This window comes from Pipistrellus kuhlii, unplaced genomic scaffold (genome assembly GCF_014108245.1).
Source record: "Pipistrellus kuhlii isolate mPipKuh1 unplaced genomic scaffold, mPipKuh1.p scaffold_m20_p_23, whole genome shotgun sequence".
In the NCBI taxonomy this organism is placed as follows: domain Eukaryota; kingdom Metazoa; phylum Chordata; class Mammalia; order Chiroptera; family Vespertilionidae; genus Pipistrellus; species Pipistrellus kuhlii.
The window spans coordinates 2014195-2031450 of record NW_023425522.1 but is presented as its reverse complement, the minus strand read 5'-3'; the positions used below and the strand labels follow the sequence as shown (position 1 = coordinate 2031450).

Here is a 17256-nt window from a genome sequence, read left to right as displayed (position 1 = left end):
TGCCATTCCCATCTGGCCTGCATGGTTTCTGTTGAGAAATCAGCTGACAATCATATGGTTGCTCCTTTATAGGTAATTACCTGCTTTTCTCTTGCTGCTTTTAATATTCTCTCTTTGTCTTTTTTTTTTTTTAATATATTTTATTGATTTTTTTTTGCCCCCCCTCCCTTCCTCCCTCCCACACATCCCCTCCCTCCCCAGAGTTTTGTGTCCATTGGTTGTACTTATATGCATGTATAAAAGTCCTTCGGTTGATCTATTATCTCCCCCAGATCTTCCTCCCCTCCCCGCTGTAATTTGACAGTCTACTTGTTGATATACTGTCTCTATATCTATCTTTTGGTTCATCAGTTTATAATGCTCTTTATTATCCACAAATGAGTGAGGTCATGTGGTGTTTCTCTTTCATTGATTGGCTTATTTCACTCAGCATGATGTTCTCCAATTCCATCCAGGTTGCTGCAAATGATGAGAATTCCTTCTTTTTTATGGCAGCATAGTATTCCATTGTGTAGATGTACCATAGTTTTTGGATCCAATCATCTGCTGACGGGCACCTAGGCTGTTTCCAAATTCTGGCTATTGTAGATTGTGCTGCTATGAACATAGGGGTGCATATATCCTTTCTGATTGGTGTTTCTAGTTTCTTGGGATATATTCCTAGAAGTGGGATTACTGGGTCAAATGGGAGTTCCATTTTCAGTTTTTTGAGGAAACTCCACACTGTTCTCCACAGTGGTTGCACCAGTCTGCATTCCCACCAGCAGTGCACTAGGGTTCCTTTTTCTCCGCAACCTCGCCAACACTTGTCGTTTTTTGATTTGTTGATGTTGGCCATTCTGACAGGTGTGAGATGGTACCGCATTGTTGTTTTGATTTGCATCTCTCGGATAATTAGTGACTTTGAGCATGTTTTCATGTGCCTTTTGGCCTTCCTTCTGTCTTCTTTTGAAAATGTTCTATTTAGGTCCATTGCCCATTTTTTAATTGGATTATTTATCTTCCTTTTATTTAGTTGTATAAGCTGTTTGTAGATGTTGGAGATTAAACCTTTATCAGTAGTATCATTTGCAAATATGTTATCCCACACTGTGGGCTTTCTTGTTGTTTTGTTGATGGTTTCTTTTGCTGTAAAAAAGCTTTTTATTTTGATGTAGTCCCATTTGTTTATTTTCTCTTTAGCTTCCATTGCCCTAGGGGTAGTATCAGTGAAGAAGTTCTTTTGGCATACGTCTGAGATTTTGCTGCCTGTGGATGCTTCTAGTATTTTTATGGTTTCCCGTCTGATATTTAAGTCCTGTATCCATTTTGAGTTTATTTTTGTGAATGGTGTAAGTTGGTGATCTAGTTTCATTCTTTTGCATGTGTCTGTCCAATTTTCCCAACACCATTTATTGAAGAAACTGTCTTGACTCCATTTTATATTCGTGCCTCCTTTGTCAAATATTAATTGAGCATAGTGATTTGGGTTGATATCTGGGTTCTCGATTCGATTCCATTGATCTATATGTCTGTTCTTGTGCCAGTACCAGGCTATTTTGAGAACAGTGGCTTTGTAATATAGTTTGAAGTCTGGTATTGAGATCCCTCCTACTTTACTCTTCTTTCTTTTTACTCAGGATTGCTGTGGCTATTTGGGGTCTTTTATTGTTCCAAATGAACTTTTGGAGAGTTCTTTCTAGGTCGGTGAAATATGTCGTTGGTATTTTAATGGGGAGTGCATTGAACCTATAGATTGCTTTAGGAAGTATGGACATTTTGATGATGTTGATCCTACCAATCCATGAACATGGTATGTTCTTCCATCTCTTTACATCTTCCTCTATCTCTTTTTTCAGTGTCGTGTAGTTTTCCGCATATAGGTCCTTTAATTCCTTAGTTAAATTTATTCCTAGGTATCTTAATTTTTTTGGTGCGATGGTAAATGGAATTGCTTTTTTAGTCTCTGTTTCTGCAGTTTCTCTGTTGGTGTATAGAAAAGCCATGGATTTCTTGGCATTAATTTTGTATCCTGCTACATTGCCAAATTCATTTATTAAGTCAATTAGTTTTTTAATGGAGTCTTTTGGGTTTTTTATGTACAATATCATGTCATCTGCAAATAAGGATAACTTTACTTCTTCTTTTCCAATTTGGATGCCTTTTATTTCCTCCTCTTGTCTAATTGCAATGGCCAGTACTTCCAGTACTATGTCAAACAGGAGTGGCGAGAGTGGGCATCCTTGTCTTGTTCCTGTTCTTGGAATGGTTTTAGTTTTTGCCTATTGAGTATAATGTTGGCTGTGGGTTTATCATATATAGCTTTTATTATGTTGAGGTATGATCCTTGTACTCCCACCTTGTTAAGAGTTTTTATCAGAAAAGGGTGTTGGATTTTATCAAATGCTTTTTCTGCATCAATTGATATGACTATATGATTTTTATCTTTCAATTTGTTTATGTGATGTATCACGTTTATTGATTTGCGGATATTGTACCATCCTTGCATTCCTGGAATAAATCCTACTTGGTCGTGGTGTATGATCTTTGTGATGTTCTTCTGGAGTCGATTTGCTAGAATTTTGTTGAGGATTTTGGCATCTATGTTCATGAGGGATATTGGCCTGTAATTCTCTTTCATTGAGTTATCTTTATCTGGTTTTGGTATTAGGGTGATGCTGGCTTCATAGAAGGAATTTGGAAGTGTTCCTTCCTCTTGGATTTTTTGGAATAGTCTGAGGAGGATAGTTTTTAGTTCTTCCTTGAATGTTTGGTAAAACTCTCCTGTGAAGCCATCTGGCCCTGGGCTTTTGTTTGCTGGAAGCTTTTTGATGACTGTTTCAATTTCTTCCCAAGTCACTGGTTTATTGAGATTTTTAGATTCTTCCTGATTGAGTTTTGGAAGATTATATTTTTCTAGGAATATGTCCATTTCCTCCAGGTTGTTCAGTTTGTTGGAGTAGAGTTGCTCATAGTATTTTGTAACAATCCGTTGTATTTCTGTGGGGTCTGTTGTTATTTCACCTCTTTCATTTCTGATTTTGTTTATTTGGGTCCTCTCTCTTTGTTTCTTGGTTAGTCTGGCTAGAGGTCCATCTATTTTGTTTATCCTTTCAAAGAACCAGCTCTTGGTTTTGTTGATCTTATGTATTGTTTCTTTGGTCTCTATGTCGTTTATCTGTGCTCTGATTTTTGTTATTTCCTTCCTTCTACTTACACTGGGCTTTTCTAACTCTTTGAGTTGTAGAGTTAGATCATTTGTTACACTTTTTTCTAGTTTTTTGCAATAGGCTTGTAAGGATATGAACTTCCCTCTCAAAACTGCTTTTGCTGTGTCCCATAGATTTTGGATTGTTGTGTTTTCATTGTCATTTGTTTCCAGGATGTTTTTAATTTCTTCCTTGATTTCTCTGGTAACCCAGTCCTTGTTTAATAGCATGCTGTTTAGTCTCCATGTGTTTGATTTCTTTGGATTATTTTTATTGTAGTTAATTTCCAGTTTTATGCCATTATGGTCTGAGAAGATGCTTGATATGATTTCTATCTTCTTGAATTTGAAGAGACTTTGCCTATGTCCCAAAATGTGGTCTATCTTTAAGAATGTCCCATGTGCATTTGAGAAGAATGTATATTCTGTGGCTTTGGGGTGGAATGTTCTGAAGATGTCAATTAATTCCATCTGGTCTAGTGAGTCATTTAGGATTGATATTTCTTTGCTGATTTTTTGTTTAGATGATTTGTCGAAGGGTGACAGTGGGGTATTAAAATCTCCTACTATGATTGTATTGCTGTTAATCTCTCCCTTAATGTCCTCCAGCAGTTTTTTTTATGTATTTGGGTGCTCCCGTATTGGGTGCATATATATTTACCAGGGTTATTTCTTCTTGTTTGATTGCTCCCTTTAGTATTATGAAGTGGCCTTCATTGTCTCTTGTTACGTCCTTCACTCTGAGATCTAATTTGTCAGATATAAGTATTGCTACCCCAGCTTTCTTTTCATTTCCATTTGCCTGGAAAACCTTTTTCCATCCCTTCACCCTCAGTCTGTGTGCATCTCTTTTTCTGAGGTGGGTTTCTTGTAGACAGCAGATGTATGGGTCTTGTTTTCTTATTCAATCTGTTACCCTATGTCTTTTGATTGGAGCATTTAAACCATTTACATTTAATGTTATTAATGATAGGTACTCATTTGATGCCATTTTTATTCTATACCCCTGTGTTCCTTCTTCGCTTCCTATTTCTTTATTTTTACAGTAGACCCTTTAGCATTTCTTGCATTGCTGGTTTGGTGGAGATAAATTCCTTTAGTCTTTTTTGTCTGTGAAGCTCCTGATTTCCCCTTCAATTTTGATTGATAGTCTTGCTGGGTACAGTATTCTTGGATTCAGACCCTTTCTTTGCATGACTTTGTAAATTTCATCCCATTCCCTTCTGGCCTGATAAGTTTCTGTTGAGAAATCAGTTGTTAGTCTGATGGGGGTTCCTTTATATGTAACTTTCTGTCTCTCTCTGGCTGCTTTTAAGATTCTAACTTTGTCATTGGTGTTTGCCAATTTAATTATAATATGTCTTGGCGTCGGTCTTCTGGGATCCATTTTGCTTGGGACTCTGCGAGCATCTTGGATTTGTGTGGGTTTTTTCTTCTCTATCTCAGGAAAACTTTCTGTCATTATTTCTTGAAATACGTTTTCCATATCTACCTCGGTTTTCTTTCCTTCCGGAACCCCTATTATTCGAATATTGTTTTGTTTTGCATTGTCCCAAAGCTCCCGTAGGCTCTCCTCCTGCTTTTTAATTTTTTTTTCTAGAAGCCGCTCTAATTGGGTATTTTTTTCCATTTTGTCTTCTAGCTCACTGATGCGATCCTCTGCTTCTTCTAGTCTGCTCTTGATGCTTTCTATTGAGTTCATAGTAGCGATGTCATTTTTCATTTCATCTTGAGTCATCTTCATTTCCTCTTGGGTTTTTTTCATTTCCTCTTGGGTCTTACTCATATTGTCAAATTTGTCTTCCATTCTTTTTAGCCATCTTAAGATCGTTACTCTGAATTCTTGCACTTGCTTACCTCTATATCGTTTACTTCCTTTTCTGGTGAAGCCTGCTTTTCTTTCATATGCGGGCTGTTTTTTGGTCTCCCCATGATCTAGGACACATGTGTCAAACACAAGGCCCGCGGGCCAAATCCGTCCCGTCAGGCCTTGCAATATGACCCGCACCGTGCTGTCATCACTGCACTCTGCTGCGTTTCCATCACAATGACAGTTTATGACTGTTCAGTAAACCATTCGGCCTGCGATTTAGGCTGGATTTTAGATTTTGGCCCCTTCTCTGATTGAGTTCGACACCCCTAATCTAGGATGTCTGGTTGTGTAGTTCTCTCTCTCCTGCTTTGATTTAAAGGCACAAAATACAACACAACCAGGTACACCACACAAGGCACTGAATAGAAATGTGTTTGCGATATTAGTAACCACCAATAAGGGTGACTAGAACCCAGCTAACAAAAACATACAATCAAACAAAAAGCATAGGCAAATCAATCTTATAAAAGAAAAGCATACAACTTCAGTAAAGTTAACATCCAACATACAACTTCAAAGAGTTAGAGAGAAAGACTGTTTTTTTGTTTTGTTTTGTTTTGTTTTTAGGACAACTGCGAGGGAGGTGTGAATGCGTTTGGAGCAGGTAGTTGGAAATTAGATATATACAAGTAGGGTGAAATTTTAGGAGGGGGTAGACAGAAGGAATGGGGGAAATCTAGAGCAGGAAAGGGTTAAGATAAACAGGGTATCAAAGGAAAAGATTGGAAAGAGGGTGAAGGCATAAAGGTAGGGTTGAGATAGAATAAAGCGTTGGAGAAAGAAGGATAGATAAAGACTGTAGAACAGTAATCCTGAAATTTAAAAAAAAAAAAATATATATATATATATATATATATATATATAATCAAATGAAATAAAAATAATAAAAATAAACAAAAGAAAAGATGAAAAAGGTAAATTAGTAGTAGTAATAATGTTGATTACATATACAATGTAATAATTATCAAGATAAAATCAAGTGAGGAGAAAGAAAAAAAATAGTTTCTTGAGTAAACGTTGCAAATAATGAAAACAAAAATTTAAAAATTAAAAAAATAATAATAAAATTTAAAAAATTTAATTAAAATTTGCAGTAATGAAGGTCATTCGCTTCCTCTATTGTTATGATCCAGTCCTGATTTTTAGGCAGGTTTTGCTTTGTTTTTATTACACTAGAGTCAATTTGTGAATTAGCCTCTGGGGGCAGTGTTTCTAGGTTGACTTCCAGACTCTAGAGTACGGGTGTCAAACTCAATCAGAGAAGGGGCCAAAATCTAAAATCCAGCCTAAATCGCGGGCCGAATGGTTTACTGCACAGTCATAAACTGTCATTGTGATGGAAACGCAGGGGAGCGCAGTGATGACAGCGCGGTGCGGGCCACATTGCAAGGCCTGACGGGACGGATTTGGCCCGCGGGCCTTGTGTTTGACACATGTGCTCTAGAGCCTCTCCAGCTTTTTTTTTTTTTCCCGCCCATCCTCTCTGAAGCTGGAACTACTGAGGGGGGGAGGGGGCAGGTCCGAGCAACTGGAATCTCCCGCAACTCTCCGATATCCCTCCGAGCCGGATCCAAATGTGTTGCTCTTTAGATATCTCCCCTGTTAGGAGCCCCGTCCTCTTTCAAGGGTGACAACAGCCCAACAGCGGGGGCTTCTACTTGTAATCACCGCCCTTGTCCTCCAGCTTCCTCGAGCGTGCTCTGTGCACGCAGGCTTTTTGTTTTCGCCGTGAGTGCTGTTCACCCTCTCCCCGCGAAATCTGACCTTTTCGCTGAGCAGTGGGGCAATTCTGTGAGGGCAGGTGTTCGCGCTGCCTGGGATCCGCACTCTGGGGGTCACAGATGCTTGGTGGTCGCTGCGGCTGTGGATATTCAGGCCTCTGACATGATCCTATCTTCCTCTCAAAATGGCGAGGTTTCCCCGTCCAAGCCGGTAGGTAGCTCCGGGCAGGGACACAGCCCTCGTGGGTGCTTCCCTGTGAGGGGCACCTCTGTCAGCAGCCCCCCAGCAGTTTCTTCTGGTGTTCATTGTCTCCCAGCTTGCCGATAAACACTCACAGCACAAGACCCTCAGTTGCTCTCTCTTTCTGCTTTGGGAGAGGGCTCAGAATCCGCCCATCTATTCTTCCGCCATCTTACCTCCTCCTCTCTTTGTCTTTTGCTCTTGGAATTTTAATTATGATTTGTCTTGGTGTGGTCCTCTTAGTATTCCTTTTGTTTGGGGTTCAGTGTGCTTCCTGGACTTGTGAGTCTATTTCTTTCACTAGGTGGGGGAAGTTTTCTGTCACTATTTCTTTCAGTATGTTTTCGGTATCTTGCTCGCTCTCATCTTCTGGGACGCCCATAATTCTGATGTTGGTTCGCTTGACATTGTCCCAGAGGTTTCTTACACTATTTTCAACTTTCTGGATTCTCTTGTCTTCTTGCTTCTGGGGAGGAGTCTCCTCTGGCTTTTTGTGTTCCAAATCTTTGACTTGATTCTTGCGATCTTCCATTCTGCTTTTAGGACTCTGTATAATATTTATTATTTCAGACAATGTATTCTTTATTTCTAGTTGATCCCTTTTCATATCCTCATAGGTCTCATTTATTTTATCGGCCTTTTCTAGGAAATTCTTGAAAAACCTTATAAGCGTGGTTTTGAACTCTATATCCAGTCGCTTTTTGTCCTCCATTTCTTTCGTTTGTGATCTGTTTCCTTGTGTCAGCATTTCCGCTGCTTCCCTGAGTTGGTAGGGTGGCTTTGTGTGTTAAGGTGTCCTATATGGTTCAGTGGGTCAGCCTCCCAATTATCTGAGGTGAACACTCTTGGTGCACCCCTTTGTGGACTGTGTGTACAGCCTTTTGTAATTAAGTTTTAATTGTTGTTGGTATCACTGGGAGGAACTGACCTCCAGGCCAGTTGGCTGTGAGGATCAGCTGTGTCTATACACAAAAGCCCCTGTGCTAAGCTTGGATGGGGCACAGTTTCAGGGTGGAGCCTACAGCCTTGGCTTCCTGTCAGCCCCGCCCTGTGAGGTTCCTGAGTGTCCTTTGGTACTTGGTGCTTTGGTATTCGCTGCAAGCACCTCTGAGAGAAAGGTGCCCTCAAGTTTCGCCCACTACTAGACAGTCTAGTCCCTCCCCCACTGAGCCCGGAACTGGGGTTCTGTGCAGTTGGAAATGGGGTTAAGAGCAGTCTGGAGCTTAAGTCTCCTTCCCGCTAGGGCAATCCAGTGGCACAGTCGGGGCTCTGCCTTTTGCCGCTCCCCTGAATTTCTGCCTTACAGCACAGATTCCCTCCATATGAGCGTGGTCCCCAGGGTCTGGTCTAGAACTGGGGTTCAGTGCAGTCGGAACTGGGGCTCAGCACAGTCCAGAGCGTTTATCTCCTTTGTGCTAGGGCAATCCAATGGCACAGTCAGCAGTCAATCCTCTGCGCGCAATGTGCACGACTCCGGGGCTCTGCCTTTCACCGTTCCCTAAGTTTCCACTTACAGCCTAGAATCCTTCTGTATGAGCCTGGGACCCCAGGATCTCGCCCAGAACTGGGGTTCAGTGCAGTTGGAACTGGGGTTCAGCACAGTCCAGAGCTTTTATCTCCTTCCCGCTAGGGAATGCCAGGCAGGCACTCAGCTGCCCCTCCTCTCCGGCTCCGTCCTCTCTCCACGTGTGCACTATGTCTCCTTAGGCTTTTACAGCTCCTCTGATTTTCCTTCTGGTTTTCTCTTTCCTTCTAGTTGTAGAATTTCCAGTCAGTCAACTTTCCTGTAGTTCTAGATAATGTCCACTTTATATTTTAGTTGTATTTTTTGAAATTGTTGTGTGAGGCTGCATTTAGGCGTTTACCTATGCCGCCATCTTGGTTTCTCTCTCTATGTGTTTATATCTTCACTGATATGACACTGTAGCTTTATTGTAAGTCTTAAATTTGGGTAGTATGAGTCTTCCGACTATGCTCTTTCTTTCTATTCTAATTTCTTTTACTTTGATATAAATTTTAGAATAATCTCATCTGTATCTATGAGAAATCCTACTGGAATTTTTATTCAGGTTGCATTTAAACAATAAATCAGTTTGAGGATAATTTATACCTTAACTGCATTGAATGTTATAATCCATAGATATGGTGTGCGTTTTCATTGTTTTAGGACTTTGATTTCTTTCATCTGCATTTTATACTTTTCAGCATAAAGATTCTTTACATGTTTTGTTAAGAGTTGTGTCTAGCATTTCTTTTTTGGTGCTATTGTGAGTGGTATTTTAAGAAAATTTGTTTTTAATTTTTTCAATGCTAGTTTATAGAAATATGATTGACTTTTATATTTTGATCCTCTATTCTGTGACCTACTAAACTCACTGTTTTATGAGCTTTTTTGGTAAATTACTTAGGCTTTCCTACATAGACATTCATATTATCTGTGAATAGAGACTGTTATTTCTTCTTCAAACTTTTTCTTTTTTTTTTTTTGTCTTATTGCACTAGCTGGCCTAAGCAACCAGTTGACTGGTCAGCAAATAGCTATGATGTGCAATGACCACCAGGGGACAGATGCTTAATTCAGGAGCTGTTCCTCTGGTGGTCAGTGCACTCCTACAGCAGGAGCACCACTCAGCTGACAGGTGACCAACACCAGGCTGGCGAGCACAGCTGCAGGGGCACATGCCTCTCCCGTGGACACTTCCCCTACCCGCGCCCCCGATCAATTGCACACTACTTTGTGCTGTGCGGGATCAGCATGGACAGCGGGCTAGAGCCCCATGAGCTGGTGGGTAAGGCCTGGCTGTGGTGGCATGGTGGTCACTGATTCCTGCAGGCCCAGCTGAGAGACCTCCCCGGTGCAAGAATTCGTGCACCAGAGCCTTTATTAGGCTATAAAATAAAACCCTAATATGCAAATAGACTGAACAGTGGAACAACTGGTCGCTAGGATACACACTGACCACCAGGGACAGACATTCAACACCAGAGCTGCCCCCTGGTTGTCAGTGTGCTCAAACGGAGAGCACCATTCAACCAGAAGCCAATGCAGCGGCAGTGACAGGAGCCTCTCCCACCTCCAAGGCAGCACCAAGGACCCTCAGGGGATGTCTGCCTGCTGGCTTAGTCCTGCTCCCAGTGGGAACATCCCCCAAGGTGTTCCAGACTGCGAAAGGGCGCAGGCCAGGCTGAGAGATTCTGCGGGGGTCCCCCCACCCCCCACCCAGTGTACAAATGTCATGCTCCCGGCCTCTAGTACAAGAATAAAAACAAAATGGATTAAAGATTTAAATGTAAGATCTGAAACCATAAGACTTTTAGAAGAAACTTTTAGGTATCAGCATTTCTGGCTTTTTCTTTTTTTTTTTTTTTCTGATATATCACATAGACAAGGGAAACAAAACAAAAATTAGCAATTGAGACTACATTATGCTAAAGAGTTTGTACACAGCTAAGGAAACCATTAGCAAAAAAATCAAAATACAGCTTTCTAAATGGGAGAAGATAGTCACCAATGATACATCTGATAAGGGGTTAATTGGCAAAATTTATAAAGAACTCATACAAGTCAATTTAAACAAAATGCACCCAAAAAAAACTAAACCCATTAAAAACAGGCAAAGGACCTAACAAGACACTTTTCCAAAGACAACACACAGATGGACAATATGTGTATGAAAATATGCTCGATGACCCTAATCATCAGAAAAATGCAAATTAAAACCACAATGAGATATCACCTCACACCTGACAGAATGGCTGTAATCAGTAAGTCAACGAAGAAGTGTTTGTGAAGATGTGGAGAAATGGGAACCCTCATACACTGTTGGTAGGAATGCGGTTTGGTGCAGCCACTGTGGTAAGCAATATAGAGGTTCTTCAAAAAAGTAAAAACGAAACTGCCTATGACCTAGTGATTCCACTTCTTGATTCATATTTGAAGGAAACTAAAACACTCATTCCACAAAATTTATGCACCCCTCTATGTTCGCTGCCACGTTATTTGCAATTTTCCAAGATATGGAAGCAACGCAAGTGTCCATCAACTGATTATTGTAAAAAGAATCCTATATAATAAAGATGTAATATGAAATGGTCATTACACTGTGAATGACCATTTAATATGCATTTCTTTTTTGGTGCTATTGTGAGTGGTATTTTAAAAAAATTTGTTTTTAATTTTTTCAATGCTAGTTTATAGAAATATGATTGACTTTTATATTTTGATCCTCTATTCTGTGACCTACTAAACTCACTGTTTTATGAGCTTTTTTGGTAAATTACTTAGGATTTTCTACATAGACATTCATATTATCTGTGAATGTCTATGTAACGACTGACTCATAACAACCGGGTCACAGATCAGCAGGAGGGTGGGACTGCGAGCTACAAGCTGGCAGGGGAGAGCTACAGGAGGGGGCAGGGCAGCAAGCTATGAAGGGGGTGAGGGGGAGCTACAGGAGGGCGGGGCAGCGGGCAGAGAGCTAATTTAAATCCCCATAACTATTTTGTATTTACCAATTTGTAGTTCTCTATCTCTGGGGGGCCAACCTGCTGACATTTCCTCCCGACAGGCCCAGCCCTAATCTGAAGACCGGGCCGGCCAGACCCCACACATTCCTGAATTTGTGCACTGGGCCTCTAGCTAGTGTGTGTGTGTGTGTGTGTGTGTGTGTGTGTATTATATATTTATATATATATACACTATAGTGGGATATTACTCAGCCATAAAAAGAATAAAATCTTACCATTTTCGACAGCATAAATGGACCTAGAGGTTATTAATGGTAACTGAAATCAGAGAAAGATAGATAGGACTTTAATCATATGAAGAGTCTAAAGAAAAATATAAATGAATAAATAAAACAGAAAGAGAATAACAAAACAGTTAGAGAGAATATACTGATTGTTGCCAGAAGGGTAGGGGATTGGGCAATTGGGTGACAAGGTGAAGAGATTGAGAACTCTAAATTGGTAAATACAAAATAGTTATGGGGGTTTAAATTAGAGCACATGAAATACAGTAAAAACTGTATATGGTACCAGGTGGGCACTGGGCATATAATTGTCTAACCACTGTCCTCAACACTGTTTCAATACAAAATAAAATTGAATGTAAACTGTAATTGAAAAAAAATTTTTTTAATTTTTAATATGTTGCTTAGTTTCCAAGTATTTGGAGAAATTTTTCCTGTGGTTTTTTTTTTTTTTTTTTTCATGTTATTGATTTCTCAATTATATTATGGTAAGAGAAAATATATATATATATATATATTTATATTTTTTTTTTATTGATGTTTTACAGAGAGGCAAGGAGAGGGATAGAGAGCTAGAAACATTGATGAGAAACATCGACCAGCTGCCTTCTGCATACCCCCTATCGGAGGTTTTTGTTTTCTTTTTATATGTATTTTTTAATTGATTTCAGATTGAAAGGGAGAGAGGGAAAGAGAGAAACATCAATGAGAGAGAATCATTGATTGGCTGCCACCTGCATTTCCTCCCTCCTCCTCAGGGATCAAACCCATAACCCAGGCATGTGTCCTGACTGGGAATTGAACCATGACCTCCTAGTCCATAGGTCAACCACTGAGCCAGGCCTGCCAGGTTGTCTTTTTACTCTGTTAACATTTGCAATGGTGGTGGGGTGGCAACTGTGGGAAAGTCTGCTGGCATTGAACCACATCGGACTAGTAGTCACGGTGTTGCCACATACTCCTAGGAAAACAGAGTGCCACCTTCATTCACGGTGTCTTTGGAGAAGTAGATAATTTTATTAACTCTAAACCCTGTTTAATATGATTGATGTGGGAAATATGCAGAAGCATTTCTGCATACTGAAGTATACACTTGTGTTAAGATAAAGCACATGGGTAGTTGGTTGTTTTTATGAGTTAAAGTACCTGCTTTTTTAATAGAATATGATTTTGTAAGAATGAGTATTGGAAAACTATGGTAATTTAGAGTTGGATATTTGGCAGACATTTTCTTGGGAATGAATGAAGTAAACTTGTTATTCAACGAGAACGACTGACAGTATTTGTTGCCCAGTGGTAAAAATGGAAGCTTTTTAAGTGAAAATTAGAATTTTGGAAAACTTGTATTCACCACTGTGCTTTGACAGCTTTAAAGAGTGTTCCAGCAAGATCATTGATGCTGCCAATGATGTGATTTCTTTTTCTACCCTATATGATGCAATGTCTCAACATTAGGAAAATCTGCATAAGCCAGTAAACCAATATTTTCCAAAATATTTGGAAATATATGACGTTATAAAACTATGGGTAAAAGACCAGTGGATTTTAATATCTAGATATAAAACATAAACAAAAGCTCATTAGGGCCCTCAATCATTTTTAAAATATCAAAGGCCTGAGAATACAAAGTTTGAGATTGATTGTTTCTTTTGTTTGTTTTTGGGTTGTTTTTTTTTTTTAATATATTTTTATTGATTTTTTACAGAGAGGAAGGGAGAGAGAGCCGACCAGCTGCCTCTTGCACACCCCCCACCGGGGATGTGCCCGCAACCAATGTACATGCCCCTGACCGGAATCGAACCTGGGACCTTTCAGTCTGCAGACCTACGCTCTACCACTGAGCCAAACCGGTTTCGGCGAGATTCATTGTTTTAACATTAAAGGGTTATAAAGATCAAATGAATGTAATATTTATGAATGTTAAATTATTTGAAAAGCATTTTAAATGTAGATTTAGAAATCATTTTTGAGCTCCTGTTGTTAAATTGTTATGCAAATCCTTCAAGCTCAGACTTTGAAGAAGAACCCTGGAAAGAGAGCATGCATGCATCATTGCTATTTAGGAGCTTGTTCACTTAGATGAGGAGTAGGGGGGGAATTCACATATAATTCCTCTGTTCCACAAACCAAATAGTGAAAAAGCGGTATCATGATGAGTATTGTTTTGTCCTAAATATACTTTTACTAGTATATATGCTTATATTTGTAATGTATATGTATACATACACACATACTTCTCTGTGGATTGAACCCACAACTGTGGCATGTGCCCTGACCGAGAAAAGACCCACGACCTCCTGATTCATAAGTGTGTGTGGTGTGTGTGTTTGTGCACACGCACATGCATGTATGCTTGGACTCACAGTAAATCTAAGCCCTGCTGTTCACGAATATAGTCCATGATAGTTCAAGTTGTGTTTTGATTTTTGAAGTTTTTCCCTTCTTCCCTTGCAGGTATAGAACAAGATGCAGTGAATACTTTTACCAAATATATATCTCCAGATGCTGCTAAACCAATACCTATTACAGAAGCAATGAGAAATGATATCATAGGTAAGTAGTGCTAGAACTATGGCCAAAAAAAATTGGTTATTAAGAGAATTTTTTATGAACATGGAATTTAATATACCTTTTCTTAAGTATTTATTGTGTCCCAGACAATATTCTAAGTACTTCCCACAGATAAACTCATTTACTCTTCTAAAGAATCCTGCAGCCCAAGTAGGTTTGGCTCAGTGGATAGAATATTGGTCTGCAGACTGAAGGGTCCCGGGTTCGATTTCCATCAAGGGCACATGCCAGGGTTACCAACTTGATCCCCATTATGGGGTGTGCAGGAGGCTGTCAATCAATGATTCTTTCTCATCAATGATGTTTCTATCTTTTCTTCTCTGAAATCAATAAAGATATTTTTTTAAAAAGTAATCTTGCAGCATAAATATAGTTACCTATATAATAAAAGCCTAATATCAAATTGAACCCTCAACTTGGAGTTTGGTGCAGGTAGAGGGTTGGTCGGCCAACTGCCTGTGGTCCCTCCCCACCATCCAACCTGGCCCAGTTGGCCCTGATTGGGGCAGACCGGCTGGACCCGACATGTGCAGCAATTCGTGCACCAGGCCTCTAGTTATTTTATAAATGAGGAAACCAAAGCATAGAGGATAAGTAGTTTTCCTAATTTAGTAGAGCTCAGACATGGCATCAGGATTTGAAACCAGACCCCCACATGTTAAGTAGTATGCTGCTTGGCAGTATTTTTCAAACTGTGTATTGAGATCAATCTTTATGTCCTCATCCAAATGATGGCTAAAGGAACATCATTTCAGGAAATTATTTCCATTGTGTGTGTGTGTGTGTGTGTGTGTGAGTGAGTGTGTGTGTGTGTGTGTGTGTTGAGTCACATAAATATGTTGTTCTGTAAACATAGTAAAAAAACAACAGTTTGGAAGCCTTTACTGTGTTGCGTTAGCAAGGCTTAGGTATACTGATAATCACAGACAAAAGTGGTTCATTTATTCATTGAACAATATATTCCATCAAGTCCTACTAGTAAGTTTTGAATTTTTATTACCAAAAAATGATATTTTTAATTTACAAACTGGAACATATTATTCTATTCCTAGGAGATTCTTCCCCGTGTGAGGCTCCTTCAGTCTTGACTGCAAGTCCTTTGTACTCACTCATTTTTGGAAGTAGCAACACCTCCAGTCTCAGCTGTGGCTCTTTCTTGGCCCACCATACTTTCTAGTGAACAAATGTTGGCTATTTTTGGGGTCCATCAGATGTCCCCATTGTGTCCCCTTTCTTTTTCCCACACAGATACCTCTAGCACAGGTCTTAACGACTCTTGGTGATTTGTTCTTCTCTGCCTACCTTTGGGATTTTCGTCCAGTTTTATTGCAGAGTTGCCCTGGCATTTTGGTTTTTCTATGCGGTTCCTTTGTCTGTTTTTATGTAGGAATTTGTTGCTACCATCTCCCAGACTTCCCTAGACTGACTTTTTCTAATAATACAATTGGGGTGTCTTAGCTGATTAGAATTTGACTGTTTAAACTTAAGGGATAGGTTGGCTAGTGATTCCTTAGGAGGTTTGTTTGTACCAATTGATAACCAGGCTGGGGTAGGGAGAAAAGGAAGGAGTTTTGAGCCAAGCAAAGCATTTGAAATAAAATGTCATTGAAATTCTAATTTTCCTTCTCTTAAACCTTATCAAATTAATGATGTAATCCCATGAGAGGGAACATCTTCTGAAGGATCAAGGTATCTGAGAAAGTTTCCATCCAGTGTCTGTTACACATTTTTAGATGTTAATTACATATATATCTTTATAGAATCACTTTTACTTTTTGAAATTCATTCTTCTAAATCCTGTTCTAATTATTTGTCTGGCTAATGTTGTTATATGTTGCACTGGCCTAGTTTTATTGTAAATGTTATCAGTGGGTTTTTGGAGTTGCTATCTAATTACTCTTGTCTTTATGTGGAGATTCAGACTAACCCCAAACTATACTATTATACCACAGCCTCTTCCATTTTCCACAAATTCTTGAAGTTTTTTAACTTCAGGGATATTTTTATTCCATTGCTTTTCAGAGAGAGTGGAGGGGAGAGGAAGAGGGAGAGATAAGACTAGTTGCCTCCCACACAAGCCTCAATGGGAAGGTTGGGGAATGGAAGTGGGTAGCGAACCGCAACCCAGGTATATGCCCTTGACCGATAATCAAACCTGCAACCTTTCAGTGAATAGGCTGACGATCTTAACCACTGAGCACACGAGCCAGGCAAGTTGTAGAATTTAAAAAATACTTAGAAGGTACAGCTGACTGAATTTGCTGTTAGTTTGAAAGTGAGTGGTGTGAGAGGAACAAACAAGTCAAGCATGACTGATGAATACCTGGGAGAATGGAGTTGCCATTTATAAGATGTGGGGGAAATCAGGAGTTTGGGTTTTAGACATCCAAATGGCGAATGCCCAGTAGGCAGTTGGACATCAACATTAGGAGTTCATGAGAGAGGTCCAAGTTGTGGAGATATATGTTTGAAAGTATCAGCATATAGATGATTCAGAGTCATGAAACTAGATTACCATTGGACTGAGTAATGAGAGAAGACAAGAGATCCAAAGACCAAATTCTGGGAAAGGTCTAACATTTAGAGTCTGTCAGATGAAAAAGAACTAGCAAAGGGACTAGCCATTAGTAATCAAGAGGAATTTTTTTTCTGGAAGTCAAGTGAAAAATGTTTCTGGGAAAAGGGAGTGATCAAAGGTGTATGCTGATAGGTTAAATAAGATGAAAAGTGGGAATGGAATGGATTTGGCAACGCTGTGGGCAACTGATCATCTTAATTAGAGTGGACCTTTAGGGGCAAAAACTTAATTGGAGGAGCTTAAGAGAGAATGGGAGGAAGAATGAAGGTAGCAAGTATGAGGCATTTTGCTTTAAAGATGAGCTGAAAGAGGATGTTAAGCCAAGAAACAA

General features: G+C 39.6%; 1 protein-coding gene across 4 annotated transcripts in view; it reads left to right on the top strand.

The window, feature by feature from the left end:
- AKAP10 (A-kinase anchoring protein 10) overlaps positions 1–17256 on the top strand; it is a 77312-nt gene that overhangs the window by 20199 nt on the left and 39857 nt on the right. For 3 of the 4 annotated variants that reach the window (XR_006742523.1, XM_036451917.1, XM_045586513.1), the window contains exon 5: positions 14231–14329. The exons of the other annotated variant lie outside the window; for it this stretch is intronic. Coding sequence is in view for 2 of the 3 variants with exons in the window: in XM_036451917.1 (XP_036307810.1) it covers positions 14231–14329 (99 nt within the window). In the remaining variant the exon portion in view is untranslated. The remainder of the gene's footprint in view (positions 1–14230; positions 14330–17256) is intronic. 4 annotated transcript variants of the gene reach the window in all.